Consider the following 23,821-nt stretch of genomic DNA (forward strand, 5'->3'; position numbering starts at 1 on the left):
TCTGCTCCCCTTTGTTCGAATGACGGGCAGAAAGTGTGGTGAAGTAACAGGAGAACAGGCTCTGGAACTAGAGGGGTTCAAACCCAGGTTCTGCCTTTCACCAGCTCTGTGGCCTGAATCAAGTCACCCAGGTTCCTGCAGCCTCAATTTCCTCTCCCGAAAAACCAGGATGCTGCGTACTTTACTGCAGGGCTGGGCATAGCACTGGGCACTTATTGGAGTTTCACAGCTTTTGTTGATTGAATAATGTCTTTCTTCAGGATCTAACTCAGGACCTTGGTCCTCATTATGTGCACCCAAGGTTTCCAGTCTCCTTTCCCAACAAGCGTTAAACACTTTGATTTCTGATCACCTCGGCATTCATTGTTGGGGCCCTGTAGTGTGTTGCCCTTAACAGTTAATTACATATCTGCATATATGTGCATGTATCTATGTATGTTTCATTTGCATGCATGTTTTTCATGAATATGAACATGACTGTGGGCCTCTAGCAGACAGGGCCATGTCTCATTTCTCCCAGCCATCTTCCCTCTCACATCCAATTCCAGTTCTTGCTCACTCCCGGGCACCAACAGATACTTGACAAATAACTGTTTATTTAGTTAGAGGGTATGGGAATGATTCCAAGTCTGTAAGAAAGAGTACTTAGTCCATTCATTCCACAACAATCCAGTTCCTGGATAGAAGAACAGAAAAACATTGCCTACCAACTATTAGGTTTGAGGCCGTTTGCTGGAGGGCTTTTAAAATTCACTGGACTTCACTAGGAATGTTTGCACCAGGGATGCCCAGAAATAAGTTCTTATGGGGCCTGCAGCAGTGAAGGGGTTAAAGGATTCTTCCAACTAAGGGGGTGTCTGGAGATGGACTAGACTTTACCATCGCTGTCCTGCCTCTTTCTCTCTTTCTTCTTTTCAACTATTTTTGGCTTAAATGATCACAGCAGTTAATACCTAATCTAGAACTTTGTAAAATTCAGAAGCATTTGAAGAAATGATGATAAGCTATCCCCATAATCCCACCCACCAGAGGCATGAGCCTTCTCTTTATCTGAACACATCAGGCAGGGTGCAGTCCAGTCCCTTATTCAACTGTCTTCATTTATTCCGCAAAAGTAGCAGCAGCTCAGCCCTGACCGTCTCCTCTCTCACTTGTGGGAGTCTCATTCAGGGATCGGTAAGTCTGGCTTCTGACCTCTAGCCTAAGTCCTGGAGCAAATGCTACGCTGTCCTTGTGGGGAGCTGACCCGTGGGGCCGGGGCCTGGGGCTTTCAGAGGCCAGGATTGCTGAGGGACCCATGGCCATGGCTGTTGGGGAGCACCTGGGAAGTGGCAGCTTGCGTTTTTCCTCTTTGAGCTCTGGGTGCTGAGCCACACAGACTGTCTGTTCCTGTCTGGAGACTCCCCCACTGAAGTGGCAGGAGACGGCGCCTGCCTCTGCTTAGGGCACATGAAGCTTAAGCTGATTTTAACAAAAAGACAACTCGGGCATCTGTTACTCCCCTTATAGACCTTTCGTTTCTCTTATAGCCACAAGGAACGATCCATAGAAATGCGATTTCATACTCCAGTGGTTACATGTACTTGGTCTTCAGTGGGACAGGGAAGAAGATGCTTGGTGACAGGAAGCGTGTCTCATGATGTGTAGTCTCCAGCTGCCCTCCTACCAGGGCGAATCTCAAGCAGGGACTCTGCTGAGGGGCTGCAGAGGTGTGAGGAAGTGAGCTGGCCAGGCCGAGAGGGAGCTCCTGGGTTCCTCTGTGCAGAGAGGAGGGTCCCAGGCGAGGGAGGTGAGGGGGTGCTCAAGGGAGGAGGTGAGAGAGACAGAGAAGAGGGCAGGGCTGAACATGGGAAAGCCAAGGGGGTTGCTGTGTGTGATGCGTGGTATGTAATATTACCTTCCTCTCTGTCTCCCCATAATTAATGTCGGATTTGTTAATGTAAGAGTTGCAATCTGTTTCTGGGTTCTGCCTCAAATTAGGCAAGAAGGGTGGCTGAGGTTATGTACCAAGACAAGAGGTGATTTGGGCACTGAGGCACCTGCCATGCACTCCTCCATGAACACTCAGCACCTTACCCTTCAGGGTCTGTCTCCTCACACTGTACCGTGATCTCCCCTCAGGCCTCACTTGCTGCTGGGACCTCAGGGCTGGACAGGGCTGCTTTGTTAAGCTGGCCCAGCTCTTCCCAATTTACCTTCAACTAACATTTGTTCAGCACCTAACTGGCACCAGGCCCTATGGCAACAGGGAGGATAGAGAAACGCAGAGACACAGGCCGCCTGCCAGGAGCTCACGGTAATAGATTGTTGCTGCCAGGCTGCAAGTGGAATGGAAGAGGCAAGTAAAAGTGATGTGAAAGCCCAGGGCAGGGGTTTTAGGGGCAGGCTGTCAGAGGAGAGGACACATGAAATGTAGGGAGGAGGTGAAGAGAGGAGGTTGTTCCTGGCAGACTCCAGCCCCAACCAAGAATCTGCTTTGTGCCTCTTGGGTCCTGGGAATAGCCCCTGGAGAGCAGGGCAAATGCAGAGAGGTCGGGGGCTGGGAGTAGAGGTGTCATCTGAGTCTCAGCCTCATCCTACAGGGTAGCTGTCCTCAAGGAGAAGGGACTGGCAGAGAGGAAAAACGCACAGCTCCCAGCTGGGCATCCATGGGCTTGGATTGTTAACATGGGGTATGTATTTGGTTTGACAAAGCCCATTCGGATTTAACATTTTATATTTGGAAAATGTGAAAAGTATACCTGCCATTTTGGTAATAAAGGCTAAATTTGACTGGTTTTGGTTGGAAAAGCAGGGCTTTAAAAAGGAAAAAAAGGTTAAGGAACATGATCCCTGGAGACAGAGGTGGATTTTTAGCAGGGCAGTGACAGGCATGGGCCAGGAAGGACTGTGGACCAGAGATCATTAAAGGATGGAGAGATGGAGGCATGATTCAGGGCCTGGCGCTGCGGGTGGAGAGATATTTAAGACATAAAACCAGAGACCTCAGTGACCAATTAAATGTGCAGGGCAAAAAGAGGGAGTCAAGGTGGGATCCCATGGTTGGATGCCTGGTTGGTAGCGGGCAGAGAGGAGAGGGCTGGGGAGGCTGTGGTGTGGGGTGAGCAGGAGTGATGGTCCATTTGCAGATTGATTTTTAAAGAGGCTGCAGGACACAGGAGTAGGCAAAGGCCCCTGAGTGTTTTAATGTCTGGGTTCACAGCCCAGAGGGCAGCCAACAAGGACTAGAATGCACTGCCCCAGCTCCTGCTGCCTCACAGCCCAGCTTGACTGCACACCAAGAGCAGGGGGCAAGTGGCTCTGAGGGGCTGTGCCTCTGGTGCTCTCTGAACCACCCAGGGGGTGTCAGGCATCTGTTTTCACTACATGGGGCACCATGGCTCACACTGTCCCTTGCTTCTCTGCTCTGCCTGAGGGATGTGGGGGCTGGAAGCTGGAGAGAGCTAGGTTCTCAAAGCATGTGCTAGGAAGCTGAAGCCTGCACAAGAGGTGATGCTGTGCTTGGTACAGCAGCTTCAGCAGGCTCAGAGGGTTCTGCCTGGCCAGGATTATCTAAACTCCCCCAGGACAGCAGCCCTGCTGTAGGTGCTGGGGCCTCTCTAGAGCAGCCCTGGCGTTAGGCCTCTTTCTCTTCCCTTCTCTCATTAAAACTTGCTGATCTGGTGCCTGTCCTGCCTGCTCAGCCCAACTCCCCAATCAGAGATTTGACAGTTTCATTGCCACAGGACAGTGGTTTCTAGATAATACAATTGCCTCAAATACCTCTCAGGACTATTTTCATTTTAATTAGGGCGTAACACCATAACCCAAGGAATGGTGCTCTGATGGAGAATTTCAGCAGCAATGGGGGTTGGGGTGGGAATTATTTTGTTCACTGTATATTTACATTGGGGGTAAATGTTTGCTTTCTTACAAGAATGGTGCAGGCTACTTCTGGGGGCAAAGGATTAATTTTATTAGTACACACAAAAAATAGCTGAGAATCTGAAAATTCAAATCTTAGCAGGTTGTGGCCACAGGGCAGCCTCAGACCTTCTGGGGAAGGGGAGGAAGCTGGTGTTTGAGGCTGCAAGATTGGTCCTTAGGCAGGGCAGTGGAGATACATCAGCAAACCCCACCCTGAGGCCAGCCCTGGAAGGGAGGCCATTGGAGAAAGCCAGCATCAAGTGGTGGCTAGGACCCTGTTCTAACTAAAAATAGAACCTCTGGGAGAAGGACCTCAGCCGGCACTGGATGTGCAGAGCACAGAGTCTCACTCTTAGAAGCAACTTGTTCCTAAGTAGATGGGCGAGCATCAGGACTGGGCTCAGGGACCATCCAGGCACTGAAACACTGATCCCCAGGCCACCTGGCTGGATTGAGGAGGAGGCTGAGCCTTAGTGGGTGTACAGGTATCCTGGATTCCCACAGGCACATTGTACCTACCAAGACGAGTTCTCCTTGTTCCTCATTGGTGGGACGAGTCTCTCCGAATGGCTCCACTCTGGACAGCATTGGGTCAGGGATGGACCTGAGCTGCCAGTGAGCCAGAGCCATGGGCAGGCGGCGGTAGGGTGGGGGTGCTCAGGGATGCTGCCAGCCCTGCATGAGACAGCCCCTAGCAGCTCTGGGTCAGAACAACAGAATAGCCAAGTGAAAATGGAAAACGATCACTTGTCATCACTTGCCTTTATTTTTAAACATTTTGACAATTAATGCTTTGAAGACCTTGATTCCTAGGAGTTTTGGAGTAGTAACTCACCCTAGTTTGTAAGGTATTAACAACTTTATATTCCTCCTTCAGTAGTACTTTAGGACCTATTATCCAGGTATTAGCTGGGGCCTTTCTTCCCCTTGAACTCTGGGTGAAATGGCCTTGAATTCACCCATGGACAGCCTGCGCAAATCTAAAACTCTCCCATTTTGCTGGGATGCGATATTCTTCAGGCTGCTTCTGCGTCTTGGGCTGCATCCAAACATCACTCACATTAGCATCTGTGAGTTTAGCAGCTGTTAGTGAAGTGTTTTGGGGGTCTCAGGAAGGGAGATCCTCCCAGCCCAGCAACTCGCAACCACGTCTGGGCTCGTGCTGGAGTTCCACATTCTGCGCCCTCCACCAGGCCAGGGCAACCACTTTCCCTGGAGGCCTTGCCAGCCAGCACTCAGCAAAGAAATTCTCCAATTCTTCTCTTTAAAAGGAATTTTGATCCCAATTGTAAAGATAATGCAGCTTTCTTTACCTTTTTTTTTTTGAGACAGAGTCTCACTCCCTCCCCCAGGCTGGAGTGCAGTGGCGCGATTTCGGCTCACTGCAACCTCCTCCTCCCGGATTCAAGCAATTTTCCTGCCTCAGCCTCCCCAGTAGCTGGGACTACAGGCGCCCACCACCATGCCCAGCTAATTTTTGTATTTTTAGTAGAGATGGGGTTTCACCATATTGGCCAGGATGGTCCCAATCTCTTGACCTCGTGATCCCCCCACCTTGGCCTCCCAAAGTGCTGGGATTACAGACATGAGCCACTGTGCCTGGCCTCTTTACCTTTTTTTTTTTTTTTTTTTTTTTTTTTTTTTTTTTTTTTTTTTTTTTTTTTTTTTTTGAGACGGAGTCTCGCTCTGTCGCCCAGGCTGGAGTGCAGTGGCGCAATCTCGGCTCACTGCAAGCTCCACCTCCCGGGTTCATGCCATTCTCCTGCCTCAGCCTCTCCAAGTAGCTGGAACTACAGGCGCCCACCACCACGCCCAGCTAATTTTTTTTTGTATTTTTAGTAGAGACGGGGTTTCACCGTGGTCTCGATCTCCTGACCTCGTGATCCGCCCGCCTCGGCCTCCCAAAGTGCTGGGATTACAAGCGTGAGCCACCGCGCCCGGCTACCTTTTTAAAGTCATAATTTGCTTTTAAAATAAAAATTCATTTCAAGTTCATTTTAAGGAATTTCCCAGAAGCTCTTATAAATCAGGTGAAGAGTCATGGTGGTGCAGGTCCTGACACTCGTCGTGTTTGTGTTTTGCAGTTTCCACCTGGATGTTTGAGGTTGTGTAGATGTCGCCGGTACCCTTGAGAGTGGAGCTGGGGGGTGCAGACTGAGCAGTGAACAGAAGGAGCCTTGGACAGGGCTGGGCCAGCCTCCCGGTAAGTAAGCAGTAGTTTCTGGTGGTGACGGGGGTGATGCACACTTTTTGGTTGGGCCTATCACATGAGGTGCAGACAAGGCCCTTTGCGTGAGGATGAGCTTCCAGACACTCAGGTCATTGCTATGAAGTCCCCTTATCCTGCTGACTCAAGACCTACCATAATATCTGAAGGACCTTAAAAGTCACTAGTCCACCCCCTGCCCATGGTTCAGCAAGGACAGAAGCCCCTTTACAGCATCCTGTGCTCACTCTGACTCCCAGCAGAGAGAACTCCCCACCTGACAAGGCATCCTGTTCCACCTTCCCATTACTGAGCAGCTCTTTCCCTTAGGAAGTTCTCCCCTATGCCCTCAGCTGCAATCTGCCTGTCTGTAACAACCACCTGGTTTCCTAGTTCTGGCCTCTGAGGTTCTAGAGAACCAGCCTAATCCTTCTTCCACATGGCAGCCCAGCAGATGTTCTGGGACAGAATGATAGAGTGGAGAAGTGCAGGATGTGGGGCTAGAGACAAGCCTGGTTGAAATCCTGACTCCACTGTTATCTGTGTGACCTTGAGCAAGTTTGTTAATCTCTTTGTGATTTAGTTTCTTTATCTTTTTTTTTTTTTGAGACAGGGTCTCCCTCTTTCACCCAGGCTGGAGTGCAGTGGTGTGATCTCAGCTCACTGCAACCTCTGCCTCCCAGGTTCAAGCAATTCTCCTGCCTCAGCCTCCCAAGTAGCTGGGACTACAGGTGCATACCACCATGCTCACCTAATTTTTGTATTTTTAATAGAGACAGGGTTTCACCATTTTGGCCAGGCTGGTCTCGAACTCCTGACCTCAGGTGATTCACCCGCCTCGGCCTCCCAAAGTGCTGGGATTACAGACATGAGCCACTGCACCCGGCCTATCTTTATTTTGTTCAAGTAAAACTGGAACAATAATATCGACCTCATAGATTGGTCCTGGAGGCTAAAATACATCATGAATAAAAGTTGCCTGGTAATATTATGTCACCAATTCCCTGTCATCAGCTGGCTGTCCTACAATTCAATTCTATTCTGACATGAACTACCCCAAGTTGAAGGGCACACAAGCTAACTACTACAAGATAAAGGACAAGGTTGCCAATATGACCATCCCCACCTCAGGCACCAGCCACAAGTGGGGTCCCCAGGTCACCCACACTTCCATTTGGCTATAAATTTAGGAGTTCCCATGACCCCTCTTCAGGTTCAATAATTCATTAGAATGAGTCACAGAACTCACCAAAAGTATGGTACTTGCAATCATATTTCAAAGGGTCCAACTCTGGAACACCCACATGGAAGAGATGCATCCATAGGTCAGGGTGTAAGGTGGGGTACACAGAGCTTCCCTGCTCTCTCCTGTGGAATCCAGGCCCATAACTCTCCCAGCACATCAATGTGTTCACCAACTAGGAAGTTCCCCCACACCTTGATGTCCAGAGTTTTTAAAAAATCAAGGGGCATTTGTTACAGAGGCATGAGTGGTGAAATCATTTGCCACTTGTCTGGACTCGATCTCTAGCCCCTCTGCCCACTTTGGAAGTGGTGGGATGGGGGCGGGTGCGGTGGGGGGGGGTGGAGCTGATGCTACAGGCTTCTAATCATGTGCTTCGGTTTTCTGGGGTGGCTAGACCCTTCCTTGAAACTAAGGGCCTATCATAAGTTACCTTATTAGTATAAACTCAGGTTCAGTTGAAAGGGGCTCATGATGAATAACAAAAGACATTCCTACTGTCTTTTGGGCATTTTAGGAATTCCAAATGTTTTTGAAACTCTGTGCCAGGAACCAGGGACAAAGACGAGATATTGTCTTTCTTATATCACACCTGGCTCATCACACGCTGGTCTCCTCTGATCTTCAGCATCCTGGTTAGCTTCTTTTTGTGATATCGAGGTTGACCTGTTCCCATTATCTGGTTGGGAAACTGGGCATTCTCAGTCTTTTTCTGGATGTTCTTCTTTTTGTCAATGTAGCTCGAGATTTAATTAGTTTTTTAGACTAAAACACATAATTACAGTTATTTAGTGTGCACCTGTTTATAATTGAATCACAAGCCTCTCATTACTTGAATTCCTAATGCTAAGATGACTTAAGCCCCTAAATCACACATAATAAGAGTAGTTAATAGCACTTGCTATATACCAAGCCCTGTTTTAAATACTCCACATACATTAACTTCACTAATCCTCACAAGTACGTTTCAAGGTAGTTAATTTACTACAGTCTCCATTTTATATGTGGGGAAACAGAGGCACAGAGCAGTTAAGTAACTAGCTCAAGATTACACAGATAATAAGTGGCACAGCTGAGATTTGAACGCAGATAGTCTTGTTCCAGAGTCTGTGCTTTTAATCGCTAAGCCATTCTGCACATAACTTTTTGGAGACAGAAGGAAGGAGCACAAGAGGATGCCTCTGATTCACAAAGCCAAAGGGTTGGCTCAGGCCCCTGTTGTGATGGTGATGGAGTCAGGGCTTCCATGTCCTACACCACCCCCATTGGAGTACCTCTGGAGCAACCCTCTGGGGCTGGGCTCTAAGAAGGGAAGGCAGACCCTGGGGCATAGCGGTGTGAGCTCCTGTCCATCAGGCCCAGAGCTTCTTGGTTCTTTGCACTTCAGGGAGGGCAGAGCTACTTCACAGCCTTCACAGACCAGTTACTGGGGAATGCAACCACTCCATGGGGAGGGGGAGATGGTTAACCTTTTCCTGCCTGGAAGGCTCAGTACAAGGCTGTGCTGGCCAAAATGATCCCAGTGCCAGAGAAGCTGAGAGTTCGGTTGGCTTGGAGCCTGGAGTCCTAGGGAGCACAGGGGGCTCACATGCCTATGCTCACATCCAGTGTACTTGCTGGGGAAGGGGAGTTGCTTGTTGCTGTTTTAAAAATAACATCAAAGGTTCAGGGCTTTGAAAGCGCCGAAGAGAATTAATTTACTATGATGAGTCACTAAACAGAGAAGGAGTGGGGTTCGATGAGGTGATGTCTCTGGAAGAGTTTTGTTCTGCAGTGCTGCCTGCCCAGAAGAATCTGAGTGGGGGCCACATGTCTGTGTGGCTCTGATGCAGTCCTATTATGTTTGACTTTGTCATCCCTTCTTATCCTCAAGGTCCAGGGATGAGGTTGGGTGTGAGCGTAATAGAGGTGAAATATTCTTAATTAACCCCATGCACATGGGATTGACTGGAATCCACAAGGCCAATGTGTGTTCTTTGCAGATGTTTCTCTTTTGGCATCTGACTTGTGGGAGAGGCTCTGGGGGAAAGCGGGAAGGTCTCTTGCTCCAGGAAACCCAGATCTTCCATCCTTCTGCCTTTATTACATGAATTTATCTGTCTCCAACTCAGATAAATCATAGAGTGTCAGAGCTAGAAGGGACCCCAGAGGTCATTCGGTTCATTTTCTCATTTAGAGCTGGGCAAAGTGAGACCCAGAGAGAGGCAATGACTTGCCCAAGCCCATGCAGCTACTGAGTGACAGATAGGGGCAAGATTGCAGGTGCCTGACTTCTAGTCTAGAGCTCAGTCCACCAGCAATATCCCTGACTAAATCACTCTTTTTCCATTCAGATGAAAGGAAAGGGTCTGGATTTAAATGTTGCTAAGTATGACCACAACCATTCTAGCAGCCTGCCAAATCTGTTCCAAAATCTGTCTTTACAGAATCTTTTTTTTTTTTTTTTTTGGCTCCCACTCCCAGCAGACCCCTTCCCCTACCTCCAACCTTTCATCTCCATCCCCTATTATCAAATATTTTGTCAACACTGCTGGTAAGTGTGGTGCTGGTTGGGGGAGATCAGGCAAGGGCTTTCATAAGAAGATGACTAACTAGTGGAATGATTAAGATCATCATAGGTCCTGGTTCGGCAGCTTTGCAGAAGCGGGCCATGGTGGCATTTGGAGCACTCCCACTGCCTGTTAAAAATTTTAGACAAATTAAACTTAACAGAGTTTGAGCAAAGCATGATTCAGGAACTGGGGAGCCCTCAGAACCAGAATGGTTTCTGAGTGACTCTGAGTCTGCCACATGATTGGATACATTTATGGACAGAAAAAGGAAAGTGACCTACAGAATATGGAAGTGAGATACAGAAATGGCTGAATTGGTTACGGCTTTGTATTTGCTTTATTGGAATAGTGTTTGAATAGTTGGCTACCTGTGATTGGTGGAAGCTCAGCTGCTGTGGTTGGCTGAGACTCAGCTACTTGTCACAAGAGTAGGTTACAGTCTATTATACATCAAGTTGGGTTACAGTTTATTATACGTGGAAAAGCCCTTAGGCCACACTTAAAATATGTAAGGAGGCAGCTTTAGGCCAAACTTAATGTAACATGTCCCAGGCCAAGTGTATGATAGCAGGTGGTGGTTTGAATGAGAGGAGGGGCCTAGACAGCTATGGGACGTGGCCTGTGATGTGAGAGTCAGATTATGTGAGGTTTTGTGCCATCTTATGTCAGACTTGCTAGAAATGGCCAACACCTGGAATGGATGCCTTCCATTACATGTTGCAACCATTAACATCTAAACTATAGATATTTCAACCATGGCTGCTCACTAGGGATTAGGGAGCTTTTGAAAAATCCTGATGTCCAGGTCATACCTCAGACTAATTATGTTAGAATATTTGGCATCAATAGTTTTTATAGTTCCCAGGTGATGCTATTGTGTACCCAAGGTTGAGAACCACTGCTCTAGCCTGAGGGCTCAGGCCATCAGCTAACCCTTGAGGAACTCTGTCCATGTGCCTTCCCTTGAACGAACTGTTTGCCTTTCCCCTAAAGGAAGAATGCAAACAAGAACAAAAGGAAACCATCTGTGTATTCTGGGCTGATGGGATGGCCTTCCACTGTCCTCCAAGCTTATCTATGGCATCATTCTCCCCTCACCCCACCCAGAGAGACTGCAAGGGTAGAGGGTGGAGTTCTGGTAGAATATGGAAGAAGAGGTTACAGGCAGCTCAGAGACAGCAAGAATATGCTCTACTGGACATCAGCAAAGCCTCCTTTATAATGAGCTTCTGACCAGAATCAAGGGTAGGCTGGGGCCAATAGGACTGCTGGAGCAAGGCTGGAGGGAGCCAGTACTGGCCAGCCACAGGCAAAGGGCAGATCAGGACCTGGGAGGCCAGGAGCCTTCTCCCGAAGAACAAGAGAACATTCTCCTCACGGAATGGGAGCCCATGGAGGTAAAGCAAGGGAGTGGCAGGTTATGGATGAGAACCCAAGTGTCTTGGTCCCTTGTAATGCTCTTTTATTTGTATCTTCACATATATGTTAAAAAGCTAATTATTGTTCAGCCAAAGTACATGCTGCCTTCTGCTGAGAAGAGAATCAGCCAGCAGGGAGAAGGCCAACGCTCTGTAAGGCCGCGCTGGGTGCTGAAGGGGCAGAGCACCAACTTAAAGGCCTTGCAGTGCTGACATAGGAAAGGAGACGGGCTTCGCCAAATTCCCACAGCCGGGAAGTGAAGCCCGGAACTGCAGGCTTACTCATCAGAAGGGCTCCAAGATAGCAACAGAAAACATTTCTTCATTCATCATTCATACATTTTAAAAAGCATACTTGGTTAGAAAAAATCCACAGCTTTCCCCCAGCTTGACTCTCCAGGGGCTGTCGTGGTCCTTGCTCCAGGGAGCAGGTTTACACACAGCACGTGGGGTTCTGGCAGCCGGGCAGCATGGCACCCTGCAAACCATATTTAGTTGTTGTTTCTCAACATGAGTTGAGTGGGATTGGAGAGAAAATAATTTTCCATTAATAAAGTTGCACACCTCTTTTTAAACTTGGAGTAAGAATCTGATTCTGCAGTAAGACAAGTTTCACAGAAACAGATTCACCTTCACCAATAAATTCCTTTCCAGGGGCCAGAGCGAAGTTTAAGTTGTAAAGAAAAGCACTGGGCAAAGTTTTAGTAGTTTTAGTAGTTCCTGTGCTCTTTTAGTAGTAGTCTTAGTAGGCCCTGTTTAATAGTAGTGTTCTTTTGTGAATTTCCCACCGTCATTTTTTTTTCTTTTTAGTTCTGGGGTACGTGTGCAGGATGTGCAGGTTTGTTACATAGGTAAATGTGTGCCATGGTGGTTTGCTGCGCCTATCGACCCATTACCTAGGTGTTAAGCCCAGCATGCATTAGCTATTTCCACCATAATTTTTGAGGGGCCTTCTTAGAGGGTTTCCATTTTAGATGAAGTACTAATTTCCAGTAAGTAGCTTACCACTACATAGGTGTGCATCACAGAAATGCTCAACAAGGTCTGCAGGTCATGTTTCCATTCGGGGAACTCTCTACACCAAGCCAAGTGTGACCATTTAAGGACTGGCTATTTGGGGAAGGGAGTGGACACCTGAACCCATGTTTTTACTTAGTCTCATGGCACGTCAGCGCCCCTATAGATGGGTATATGGGGCCGCTACCGGCGTCCTGCCCTCCTCCCCAGGCTCTGCCTCCACCATCCTAGGAACAGCCGCACCCCACTGAGAATCCAACCAAACCTAGCCCTGTGCTCTGGGAAACGTGTACCCCGATGGGGAGCACCAACCTGACCGCATTCCCTCTCCCCTTCTCTGTAGCGTTCCAGGAGCAGATTGCAAACGCACCGGGAAAATGAGCGAAGAGACGGTCCCCGAGGCTGCCTCGCCGCCGCCGCCGCAGGAGCAGCCTTACTTTGACCGCTTCTCAGAGGACGACCCCGAGTACATGCGCCTTCGCAACCGGGCGGCGGACCTGCGGCAGGACTTCAACCTGATGGAGCAGAAGAAGCGCGTCACCATGATCTTGCAGAGTCCCGTGAGTGGGGCTGACCCGGGCAGGAAGGGTGCAGGGGGCGCTGTCTCTTCAGGGCGTATACCCATCCGAAAGATGAGTAACTCCTCTTCCCCTTGCTCAGGGTCAGTAGAAATGTAAGCCCACCGAGCAAGACGGATCTGGTCACCTGGGGCCTTGACCTCCCTTGTAACTGGTGGATGGCAGAACCTGGCTTGTGTGCGGCAGTTTGGCTCGGTGCCAGGGGGGAGGTGGGATGGAGACAGGAGTCCCCCTCAGTTTCCCGTGCCCCTTCGGAGCCTCAGTTCCCAGTCTTCCCTCCTCACCCAAAGCTATGACAATGAACGGACAAAATCCATGTAAACTGGAGACCAGCATTGTGCCAGGAGGAGGGCTTGAGGCTCCCTTTACTGAACACCATAAAGTAAGAACTTTCTGTCGGGACAAATGAAGCTTTGGCATGAATGGGATGGGGCTGAGGAGGACCTGGAAGCCCCAGGAGGTGGGGAGAGTGGAGGGCTCAGCAGGGCTATGGGATGGGGTGCGGGAAGGGAAGGCAAGTCGGGATCACTCACGTCCCTTCTTACTTGGGGCCAGTGGATTCCTGCCCGGCATGGACACAGAGCTCCTCCTTGAGGCAGGTAGTGCCTTGAGAAGGCCGAAGCATGGGCCTTGTGGACCACTGAAGGCAGAGTGAGATCAGTGTGGAGGAGGCAAGAGGGGTCTGACTGAGGAAGAGCTTGGGGGTCCTCAGGAATCAGCCCATGATCCTAAGGATCGGGAAGCCCAGGGACAGAGGTGGCATCTCCAGTTGCTTGCCAGGATGGGCTCAGGAGGTGAGAGCCACTCTGCCTTGGCCTTCTGGGCTCCAGAGAGCCAGGGCCTGTGCAGGGGCTGTGTGAGGCCTTGGCTGGGAGCCATGATGCATACTCAGGCTACACAGAGCAGCTCCAGGGAGTGGGCTGAGGTCCAGTATCTGTGCCCAGATATTGTGTTGGGGAGCCTGGAGGAATATGGCAGATGCTGAAAGCACTGGGGTGAGGAGCCCCTGGGAAAACCCCCAGAGTGTGACTAGGAGGGGTGGCAAGGGGGTTAGGAGAGGCGGCAGAGTTAGCACCAGCCCAGATTTCAGGGCTCAGGCAGGAAACAGGGATTGGAGGAGGGCCTGCTTCCTTCTGTCCTTTTATAGGTTGGCCAACACACCTAAGTGGCCCCCCATTTCCTCCTGAGTGTTTTCTCCTGCCACCTGGTGGGCAGGATTCCTTGCTTATGGACTCATGGTCTGAAAAGCCAGGCTTAGAGTTGGACATGAGGAGTGGAAGCGACCTCAGAGGTCATCAAATCCTCCTGTTCTTCCTCCTACCCTTTCACTAAGCACATGAGGAAACTGAGGCCCGAAAGAATCACAGGCACTGCTAATGGAGAGGGATGGTGGCTCTCTCCATTCAGTTCTGCCTAAAAAAATGTCCTTCATTACTAAAGTGAAGTCCTACCATGTCTGATGGTGGGGAGGGGTCTTGGCCCTCATTTAGACACAGAAAGGACCTGGAATCTGGATTACTGCCCACAGAGCAAGGGAACACAAGATCCATTCCCAGCATTTCTTTGTTGCTTCCCATACAGCAATTCCTGAGGTCCTAGTGGAACTGCTCAGTGTCCCCTGTGGCTGGGGACCCTGAGCATGGCCCTGACCTAGCTGACCCAGGGGCAAGGGGTGGGCACTTGGAAGAGCTCATTGTTGGGCAGCTGTGTGAGAGGCTATGGGGGGACCAGCACCTCGGGGCCTGCTTCAGTCTTTCAGGGAGGAGCTGGAAGGCCTCATCCAGGAGCAGATGAAGAAGGGGAACAACTCCTCCAACATCTGGGCCCTGCGACAGATCGCGGACTTCATGGCCAGCACCTCCCACGCAGTCTTCCCAACATCTTCCATGAGTATGTGGTGTCTGGGGAGCTGCCAGGAGCAGAGGTGGAGGGGAGGGTGGGGTGGGGAAGAGAGGGAGGAGCAGCAAGAAGCATCTGGTTGCCAGGCTACGGAGCAAGCAGCCTATTGTGTTATCAGGCCTTGGGGAGCTCAGCAGCAGCCAGAGAGGTACCTGGCTCTGCTTCTGATGTTGCCGCAAATTAAATGTGCACAGAAGAATTACCCCTGATGCCAGGAATAAGAGGGTGGAGGTGACTTCAGCGGATGGGAGGAGACCACTGAAGCCTGTGTTTCCATGCCCCACTAGACAGGCCAACCTGACTCCACAGATGAGGGCTGACAGGAGCCAGCCAGGGCTATGCAGGAAGCCACCCTCCTGGGCTGTTGTGCTCTGCCCATAACATTTAAAAAACAAGCATCAAAAAATAACTCCCCCTCAATAAGATTATTACAGGATTATGGCTGAAAACTGTGAAAATAACCAAGAAAGGGAAGCAGAAATCATTCTACTGTGTTCTTAAAGCCCTCATATTACTATTCTTAATGTTTTGGTGAACATATATCTTTCCAGTCCTTTTTTTCTTAACATATATAGATTATGCAAACACAAATGTAATCACATAAAATATGGTTCTATAATATAATTTTTGGTGGATACATGCTATTTAATAAATTTCCCATTGTTGGACTTTTAGGTTATTTCCAGCTTTTTCTATTAGGAACAACAATGCAATAAACATCCTTGTAAATAAACCTGAGATTATATCCGTGATTATTTTCTTAAGATAAATTACTAGTAGAATTGCTGAATTGAAGTACATGCTTGCATGTTTTAAAGACTTTAATGCAGAATGGCAGATTACATCCTTTCTCCAAATGGATCCAATTTACGTTCCCAACAGCAATGCGGTAGAGTGCCCATTTCCTCTACCCTGGTCCATAGTGTATACTATACCATTTGTTTCATCCTCCTGATTCAGTAGGTGACAAATAATACCTTATTTGTGTTTTAATGTGCACTTATTTGACTACTGATGAGGTTGGATATATTAATGTATTTTCACATACATATCAGACATGATTTTCTTCCTTTCTCTCTCTCTTTCTCTCTTTCGTTTTCTTTTCTTCTTCCTTTCCTTTTCCTTTTCTTTCCTTTTTCTTTTCTTTTCTTTCTTTTCTTTTCTTCTTCCTTTCCTTTTTCTTTTCTTTCCTTTCTTTATCATAGAATCTCACTCTGTTGCCCAGGCTAGAGTGCAATGGTGCAATCTCAGCCCCCTGCAACCTTCCAGGCTCAAGCAGTCCTCCCACTTCAGCCTGCCAAGTAGCTGGGACCACGGGCATGCACCACACACCTGGCTAATTTTTGTATTTTTTGTGGAGACAGGGTTTCACCATGTTGCCCAGGCTGGTTTGGAACTTCTGGGTTCAAGTGATCCACCCACCTCGGCCTCCCAAAATGTTAGCATTACAGACATGAGCCACTGTGCCTGGCCCTGACTTTCTTTTTATAGTAAATTGCCTTTTTACATCCTTTGCCTATTTTCCTATTAGTGTATTATTTTCTTATAGAGTTTTACATTTTTACAAAGTAAAGCTATTTCTCTATTATCAGTCAAATATATTGCATTTTTTTCCAGTTTCTCCTTTGTCTTTTAGTTTTTTTTTGTTTTTTTTTTTTTTTTTGAGACGGAGTCTCGCTCTGTTGCCCAGGCTGGAGTGCAGTGGCGCAATCTCGGCTCACTGCAAACTCCGCCCCCCGGGTTCACGCCATTCTCCTGCCTCAGCCTCTCGGAGTAGCTGGGACTACAGGCGCCCGCCACCACGCCCGGCTAATTTTTTTTTTTTGTATTTTTAGTAGAGACGGGGTTTCACCGTGGTCTCGATCTTCTGACCTCGTGATCCGCCCGCCTCGGCCTCTCAAAGTGCTGGGATTACAAGCGTGAGCCACCGCGCCCGGCCTGTCTTTTAGTTTTGTCCATGGCATTTTTTTTGTCTTGTAGAATTCTTTAGTTTCTGTGTAGTGGAAACCATTGTAATTTTCCTTTGTGTGTTCTGCTTTTGACTGCATGCTTAGAAATACCTTTCCCATGTTTCATCATCCGATGGAACAAATACCCTTAATTATGCATTTGTCAATTTTTCTCAAGTGTTTGTACAAGTTTATTCTTTACAATAACTTTAGGCCAGGTACAATGGTTCATGCCTGTAATCCCAGCACTTTGGGAGGCCAAAGTGGGTGGATCACCTGAAGTCAGGAGTTTGAGACCAGCCCGGTCAACATGGTGAAACCCTGTCTCTACTAAAAATACAAAAATTAGCCAGGCATGGTAGTGCATGCCTGTAATCCCAGCTACTTGGGAGGCTGAGGCGGGAGAATTATTTGAACCCTACAGGTGGAGGTTGCAGTGAGCTGAGATTGCACCACTGCACTCCAGCCTGAGCTACAGAGCAAGATTCCATCTCAAAAAAGCAAAAACAAAAATCAAACTTTAGAATTATTTTGTCAAGTGCCCCCATTGACCTTAAAAATCCCTTTTGGGATTTTGATTGGGATTACATTAAATGAATAAGTTGATTTGGTGAAGAATTTATAAATTTATAATTTTATGTTAGAATGTAAGCTCTGTAGGGGAAATTTGTATGTTTGGTCCACTGCTATATCCTTTGATTTAGAATGTATCTGGCACATAGTAGGTACTTAAAAACATTTACATGAGTGAATTGTAAATCTTTTCAGAAATGAGATATGTCTTTTATTTATTTAAGTCTTCTTTCATATCCATCAGAAAAGTTTAGTAATTATTTTCATGTAGTTCTGACTAATTTCTTATGAAGTTTATTCTGGAATTTTTAAATAACTTTGTTATTTTAAGTGAATCTTTATCCATTCTATTTTCTTTCTGGTTATAGTTCTCATTTAAGATAAATTGTTATATATGTATATATATATATATATAATATATATACACACACACACACACACATATAAGTGTGTGTGTGCGTGTGTGTATACACTAGCCCCTTATTGAACTCTTATTTAAATTTTAATATCATCTCAGTTAATTCTTTTGGCTGTTGTATATACAAAAATCACATAATCTGCAAATCGTGATCATTTTGCTTCCTTCATTTCAACATTTACCCATTGGTTTATTTTTCCAGTTTTCTCATTGCATCTGTTAGAACTTTCAGAACAATGTTTAATAATAGGTTAGTTATCCTTGTCTTATATCCGACTTTAATGGAAGTTGTTTTACCACAAGAGTTTGAGATAATTATTTTTTATCATGTTGAGGAAATATCTTTTTATTCTAGTTCACTATGAGTTTTTCTCAGGAATGGATGTTGAATGTCATAAAATACATTTTGGCCATTTATTGGGTTTTTTTTCCCTTGAACTATTGAGGTGATGAGTTTTAGTAACAGATTTCTGAGTATTGAACTCCTTTTTCATTACTGAAATAAATCATTCCTGGTCTTGATGCATTCTTTTAAAAATACCCTTCTGGATTTGATTTTCCAGAATTTTATTAAAGATTTTTGCATTCATATTCACACATGAAATTGGTTAGTAGTTCACTTTTTGGGCAGTCTTTACCTAGTATTTATACCATGACTGTAATTTCATAACATGAATCAAGGTGATTTCACTCTCTTCTTTACCCTGATATAATTTAAATAAGATAGGAAATCTCTGTTCCTTGAGATTTATTATTGACTTAGAATGTCATCTAGATCTGGAATATTTTTAGGGATTTTTGATGTTTTTGCCTCAGTTTCATCTGGAGTTTCCAAATTTATTTTGCTGCTTCTTGGTTAAATTTTCGTTGTATATTTTGTGTAAAATAATCCATTTATGGAGTTTTTCAAAATTATGAGAGTCATTTACAGTATTATTTTTATCATTCAAATTTCCTGCTAAAGTAGATGAGATAACATCCCATTCTCATTCCTGGTGCTATGTAAATTTTTGCTTTCTCTTTATTGACCAATCTAGGTATTTGTTTATTCATAGATCATCTCACATAAGCCAATTCTTGGATTTACTTATTGGTCCTGTTATTCCTTCTGCTTCCTGATTCATTAGTTTTATTTCTATATTCATTAATCCTTTTCCATAACTTTTCTATTTTGTTGTTTATGTATTTTCTAGAGTAGCATAAAATGTATTTATGTTTATACTTAATTCAATAATACAGACATTTAAGGCTATAAATTTTTTCTATGAGTATGTGTTTGGCCTTATCTCAGGAATTTGACACATAGTGATTCTTTTATTGTTAATTTCTAAATAGCTTGCAGTTGCTGTCTGGACTTTGTTTCTCTTCTAAGAGTTATTTAGGAGTGTTTTCTTATTTCCAAGTGGTTGAATGCTTAGTCTTTTAAAGGTTTGCTAATAGCATTGGATTTTATCGCATTATGTTTAGAAAATGTGGCCTATTTAATTTCTGTGTTGGAGATGTATTCAGGTATTCTTTGTGGCCTAATAATATCATTTAAAAATGATAATGGGTATATACCATCTCTATAGCGTGGTATTTATTCTATATTTTTGTTTTAATTTGATTTTGTAAAAAATTTCCTCCCATTATATTTGATTTCTGTTCATTTCTCTTGGTATTTATGATGGTTTTTGCTTTCTATGTCTTGAAATATTCATGGCATAAGCATGACTGATAGTTATAGCTTCATTATTGATTGTACCTTTAATTCATATAAAATGACCTACAAAATAGCTTCTTTGTGTTAAGAGAATATCGTTTTGCCCAACTTCTATTTTGATAATAATGTGATGACCTCTACATAGTTTTTGTTTATATTTGCGTGGTGTACTTTTGATCTTCCTTTTATTTTTACCTCTTTGAGGCCACTTTATTTTAGTGGGGTTTTTTTTGTTTTGTTTTTGAGACAGGATCTTGCTCTGTCTCCTAGGCTGGAGAGCAATGGTGCAAACACAGCTTACTGCAGCCTCAACCTCCTGGGCTGAAGTGATCTTCCTGCCTCAGCCTCCCAAGTAGCTGGGACTACAGGCATGTGCCACCATGCCTGGGCAATTTTTAAATTTTTTATAGAGATGAGTTCTCACTATGTTGCCCAGGCTGATCTCAAACTCCTAGGCTCAAGCGAGTTTTCTGCATCAGCTTCCCAGAGTGCTGGGATTACAGGTGTGAGCCACTGTGCCTGGTCTGTTTTTATTTTTTGTAAACTTCCTATAGCATTGCCATCTGACATTCTGTGGCTATAACAGAAATGAGATAGCCACTTTTTTTGGTTCCTTTTTAGGTTGCCAAACATTTTTTTTCTAGATGCTTATGGATATTTTCCCCTTATCCCTGTATTTCAGAAATGTTACCAGGAAGCATATAATTGTAGGGTTTTTTCTTTATATGAACTTTCCCCATAATCAGTGAGTACTCGCATGCAGAGGTCTTTTTTTTTTTCAGTTCAGAAAATGTTTCTTCTACCATATTCATATGGCTTATCTATAGCCTGGCTCTCTGGTTTTTATCTCCCAAATCTGTCATATTCTCTACCATCCTTTCCATGTCTGTCCTTATACTCTTCCTCCTGAGAAAGGAACAGGGCTGACCAGCATTTGCATTGCCTCACCAATCAGCATCTGTCAGGAAGACAGATGGATGCCTGAAAATCTGCTTAGTACACATCCAGGATATCTGATTCAGGGATGTGGAGAGGGGAAGTTTCAAGTACCATGAGTTCAGGCCCTGATAGGTTGTTATCTGTCTAGCTCCATTTGCCTTAGAAATTGGGGTTTTGAGCATCAGTGTGCCCTTAAGTCTTAGCTTTCAGGGATCATGGTGAGTTTTCATCTTTTTCTGTGTTTTCTTAGGTACTTTGACTAAATGGCTCAGTTAGATCTGATTTATAAACATGACATTTAGCCATCCTAACTTTCCTGAGGCCAATTAGAATAAGCTTTTAAAAAGTTATTGTAATATTATTTTATTTTTAAAATGGATGCATAATAGTTGTACATATTTATGGGGTACATGTGACATTTTTATATATAAATATAATGTAATGATCAAATCAGGATAATTGGAAAAACCATCACCTCAAACACGTATAATTTTTTTTTTTTTTTTTATTATACTTTAGGTTTTAGGGTACATGTGCACAATGTGCAGGTTTGTTACATATGTATCCATGTGCCATGTTGTTTTGCTGCACCCATTAACTCGTCATTTAGCATTAGGTGTATCTCCTAATGCTGTCCCTCCCCCCTCCCTCCACCCCACAACAGTCCCCTGAGTGTGATGTTCCCCTTCCTGTGTCCATGAGTTCTCATTGTTCAATTCCCACCTATGAGTGAGAACATGCGGTGTTTGGTTTTTTGTCCTTGCGATAGTTTACTGATAATTTCTTTATTGGGAACATTCCACATCTTCTCTTCTAGCTGATTTGAAATACACTATGAATTCTTGTTAACTACAGTTGCCCTATTGTACTTTCAAATTCTAGAACTTATTCAGTCTGTCTGTGTTTTTGTACTCATTAATCAACCTCTCTTCATCCCCCTCTCTTGAGACTCAGAGCAGGGGATCGCGAGCTCCTTTTGAGCCCTCCTGTTCTCTTCTTCTTCTGCTCCTTGTACCTGTGGGAGAGGGACTCTCTTTGATACAGACACAGATGATGTGATGGGGGTGTTTTCAGACCTGTTCTGGCTCCCTGGCCATCACTGGGGCCCCATGGTTATTTGTAGGAGAAGTATTCAAAGATCTGTGGTATAGACTATATAGACCTCCCAACATCAGCCCCACCTGCCCACCTTTGCCTGGGGCCCTGTGCTTTTGACATGCCCTCCTTGCTGCTAGGCATGAAGCAGAGAGGTAATTTCTTGTCTGGGGAACTCACAGAGGGGGAGGAGGCAATCCCAAGCTGGTCAATTTGAATTAGAAATCCTTAACTTTGGAAGTTTGTTGTTGTCCTTGGCAGTCTAACTAGGCTTTTGGACCACTGCTGTCCCTGCTATCTGTGTTTGCAGGGCACCTGCCCTGGAAGTGTATCACCTCTGGTTGGCAAGGCCCTTGTGTGCGTCTCCTGACATGGGTGATTCAAGGCCTGCTCTGCTCGCTGGATGTTGGCCCAGCACCCAGTCTGCCCTCGCTTTTGTAGACCACGTCATCACTTCCACTAATGGCACACTCGATGCAGGACATACATCGTACTGCAGCAAGGTTCACAGAGGTGGTAAAAGCTTCCAAAGAGCATCCTGATCCATTAAAATCTTTGGTGGGAGCTGGGAGAGGCAGCATCAGGAGGCTCCCAGCCAGACACCATTTTAAGCCAGAACCTTTTCCTATTGATTCTCTTATTGGTTCCTAGATGCTGATTCAGGCGCTGGAGCTCAGATGCCCTCTGCTCCCTTCCTGAGGCATGTAGGCAGTGGTCATCATGGTTAATGGGATAGACTGGATGTCATCTCCTAGACACCTGCATGCTCTGAGGACAAGACTATCAAACCCTCTAGGCCCATTTCCAAATCCCTTCCACATCCCCTCAAATTCCCAGAAAGAATCACTGTATAGCTAAGGGACTGCATGCCCAGAGAGGAGCCTAGGTACCCTGCCTGAGGCCTCTGGCCTTTCAGCCAGCCACAGCTGCACTCACTTCCAGAAGTTTATGACTTGTTAGAAAAACTTGAGGAAGTTACTTTCAGGCTGATCTGGCTTTCTTTTTTTGGGGGGGGTGAGGGAGACAGAATCTCGCTCTGTCCCCAGGCTGGCGTGCAGTGGTGCACTGCAACCTCCACCTCCCAGGTTCAAACGATTCTCCTGCCTCAGCCTTCTGAGTAGCTGGGATTACAGGCGTGTGCCACCACGCCCAGCTAATTTTTGTATTTTTAGTAGAGACGGGGTTCCACTGTGTTGGCCAGGATGGTCTTGATCTCTTGACCTTGTGATCCGCCCACCTTGACCTCCCAAAATGCTGGGATTACAGGTGTGAGCCACCGTGCCCAGCCCTGATATGGCTTTCTATTTTCCCTGTTTCTAGATCACAGAAAATGTGATTACATGGTGTCATTAAAACAACGTAATAGCTGGTTTAATGACTAGTAAGTAACTTCTTCATTAGTAATAACTGATGAAATATACCCATGTTTCCACTCAGAGATTTATTCTTGCTTTGATTCAGTGCCCATCTTCAGAGTTTATGGTAAGCTTGGCATTCCCAGAACCTGTGTGGCATTCCCAGAACCCTTCATTCTGTGGCCTTGAGACTGGCCATGATTTTTTAGCAAAAGCTTATCTGAATAAGCAGACTTTATTGGGCACAAACGTCGATTCTGTGGACTCCTCCCCCAGGTAAAGGTCAAAGAATGTTTAATTCCCTGCCTGGGGAAGTCTCCTGTGCAGTTTTAGTGCCTGTGAGAATTTGGAGAACACTGGAGCAAGGAAGGGGAGGGCAGATGGGCCCTGTCCCTGAGAGAACTGCACTGTCCCTGCAGATGTCTCCATGATGACGCCCATCAATGACCTACACACGGCTGACTCTTTGAACCTGGCCAAAGGGGAGCGGCTCATGCGGTGCAAGATCAGCAGTGTCTACCGACTCCTGGACCTCTATGGCTGGGCCCAGCTGAGTGACACCTATGTCACGGTGAGCAGCACACCCTGGAGTTGGGTGGGGCACTGCGTGTGGTCCCACAAAACCCAAAAGGAGATCTCCTCACCTTTGGCATGGCCATGGCACTGCTGGTGACCTTTGGCCAAAATGCACTGAACCCTTCCAAGGTTTTTAACCACTGTGGTCATTGATAAGGCAGCCTGCCCAGCGGGCACTTCTTTGGATGGGAAGGAACATCCTAGAGCTACCCTTGATCGTAGTGAGTTTCTTTTTATAGCTCCCTTTCCCCTGCTCCAAATAAAGGCTGAGTCCTTTTTATCTCTTATGGCTGGGGGAGAGATAAGGATTCATTAGAAGAAGACTTTGGTGCAGTAGATTCAGGGGAAGAGGGGATGCAAGCATGGTGTCCTTGGAAATGTCCCCTCTCCCTCCT

General features: G+C 46.1%; 1 protein-coding gene across 2 annotated transcripts in view; it reads left to right on the forward strand.

The window, feature by feature from the left end:
- The window catches only part of ADD2 (adducin 2), a 113,134-nt gene that overhangs the window by 50,375 nt on the left and 38,938 nt on the right, over nucleotides 1-23,821 (forward strand). The window contains exons 2-5 of one of the 2 annotated variants that reach the window (XM_055241103.2): nucleotides 5,991-6,109; nucleotides 12,686-12,902; nucleotides 14,672-14,810; nucleotides 23,270-23,421. In XM_055241103.2, the coding sequence (XP_055097078.1) occupies nucleotides 12,720-12,902; nucleotides 14,672-14,810; nucleotides 23,270-23,421 (474 nt within the window). In that variant the 5' untranslated portion in view covers nucleotides 5,991-6,109; nucleotides 12,686-12,719. Of the gene's footprint in view, nucleotides 1-4,534; nucleotides 4,549-5,990; nucleotides 6,110-12,685; nucleotides 12,903-14,671; nucleotides 14,811-23,269; nucleotides 23,422-23,821 lie in introns of those variants that run through there. The other variant, XM_055241104.1, reaches the window with a different exon arrangement.

Source organism: Symphalangus syndactylus, chromosome 14 (genome assembly GCF_028878055.3).
Source record: "Symphalangus syndactylus isolate Jambi chromosome 14, NHGRI_mSymSyn1-v2.1_pri, whole genome shotgun sequence".
NCBI lineage: Eukaryota > Metazoa > Chordata > Mammalia > Primates > Hylobatidae > Symphalangus > Symphalangus syndactylus.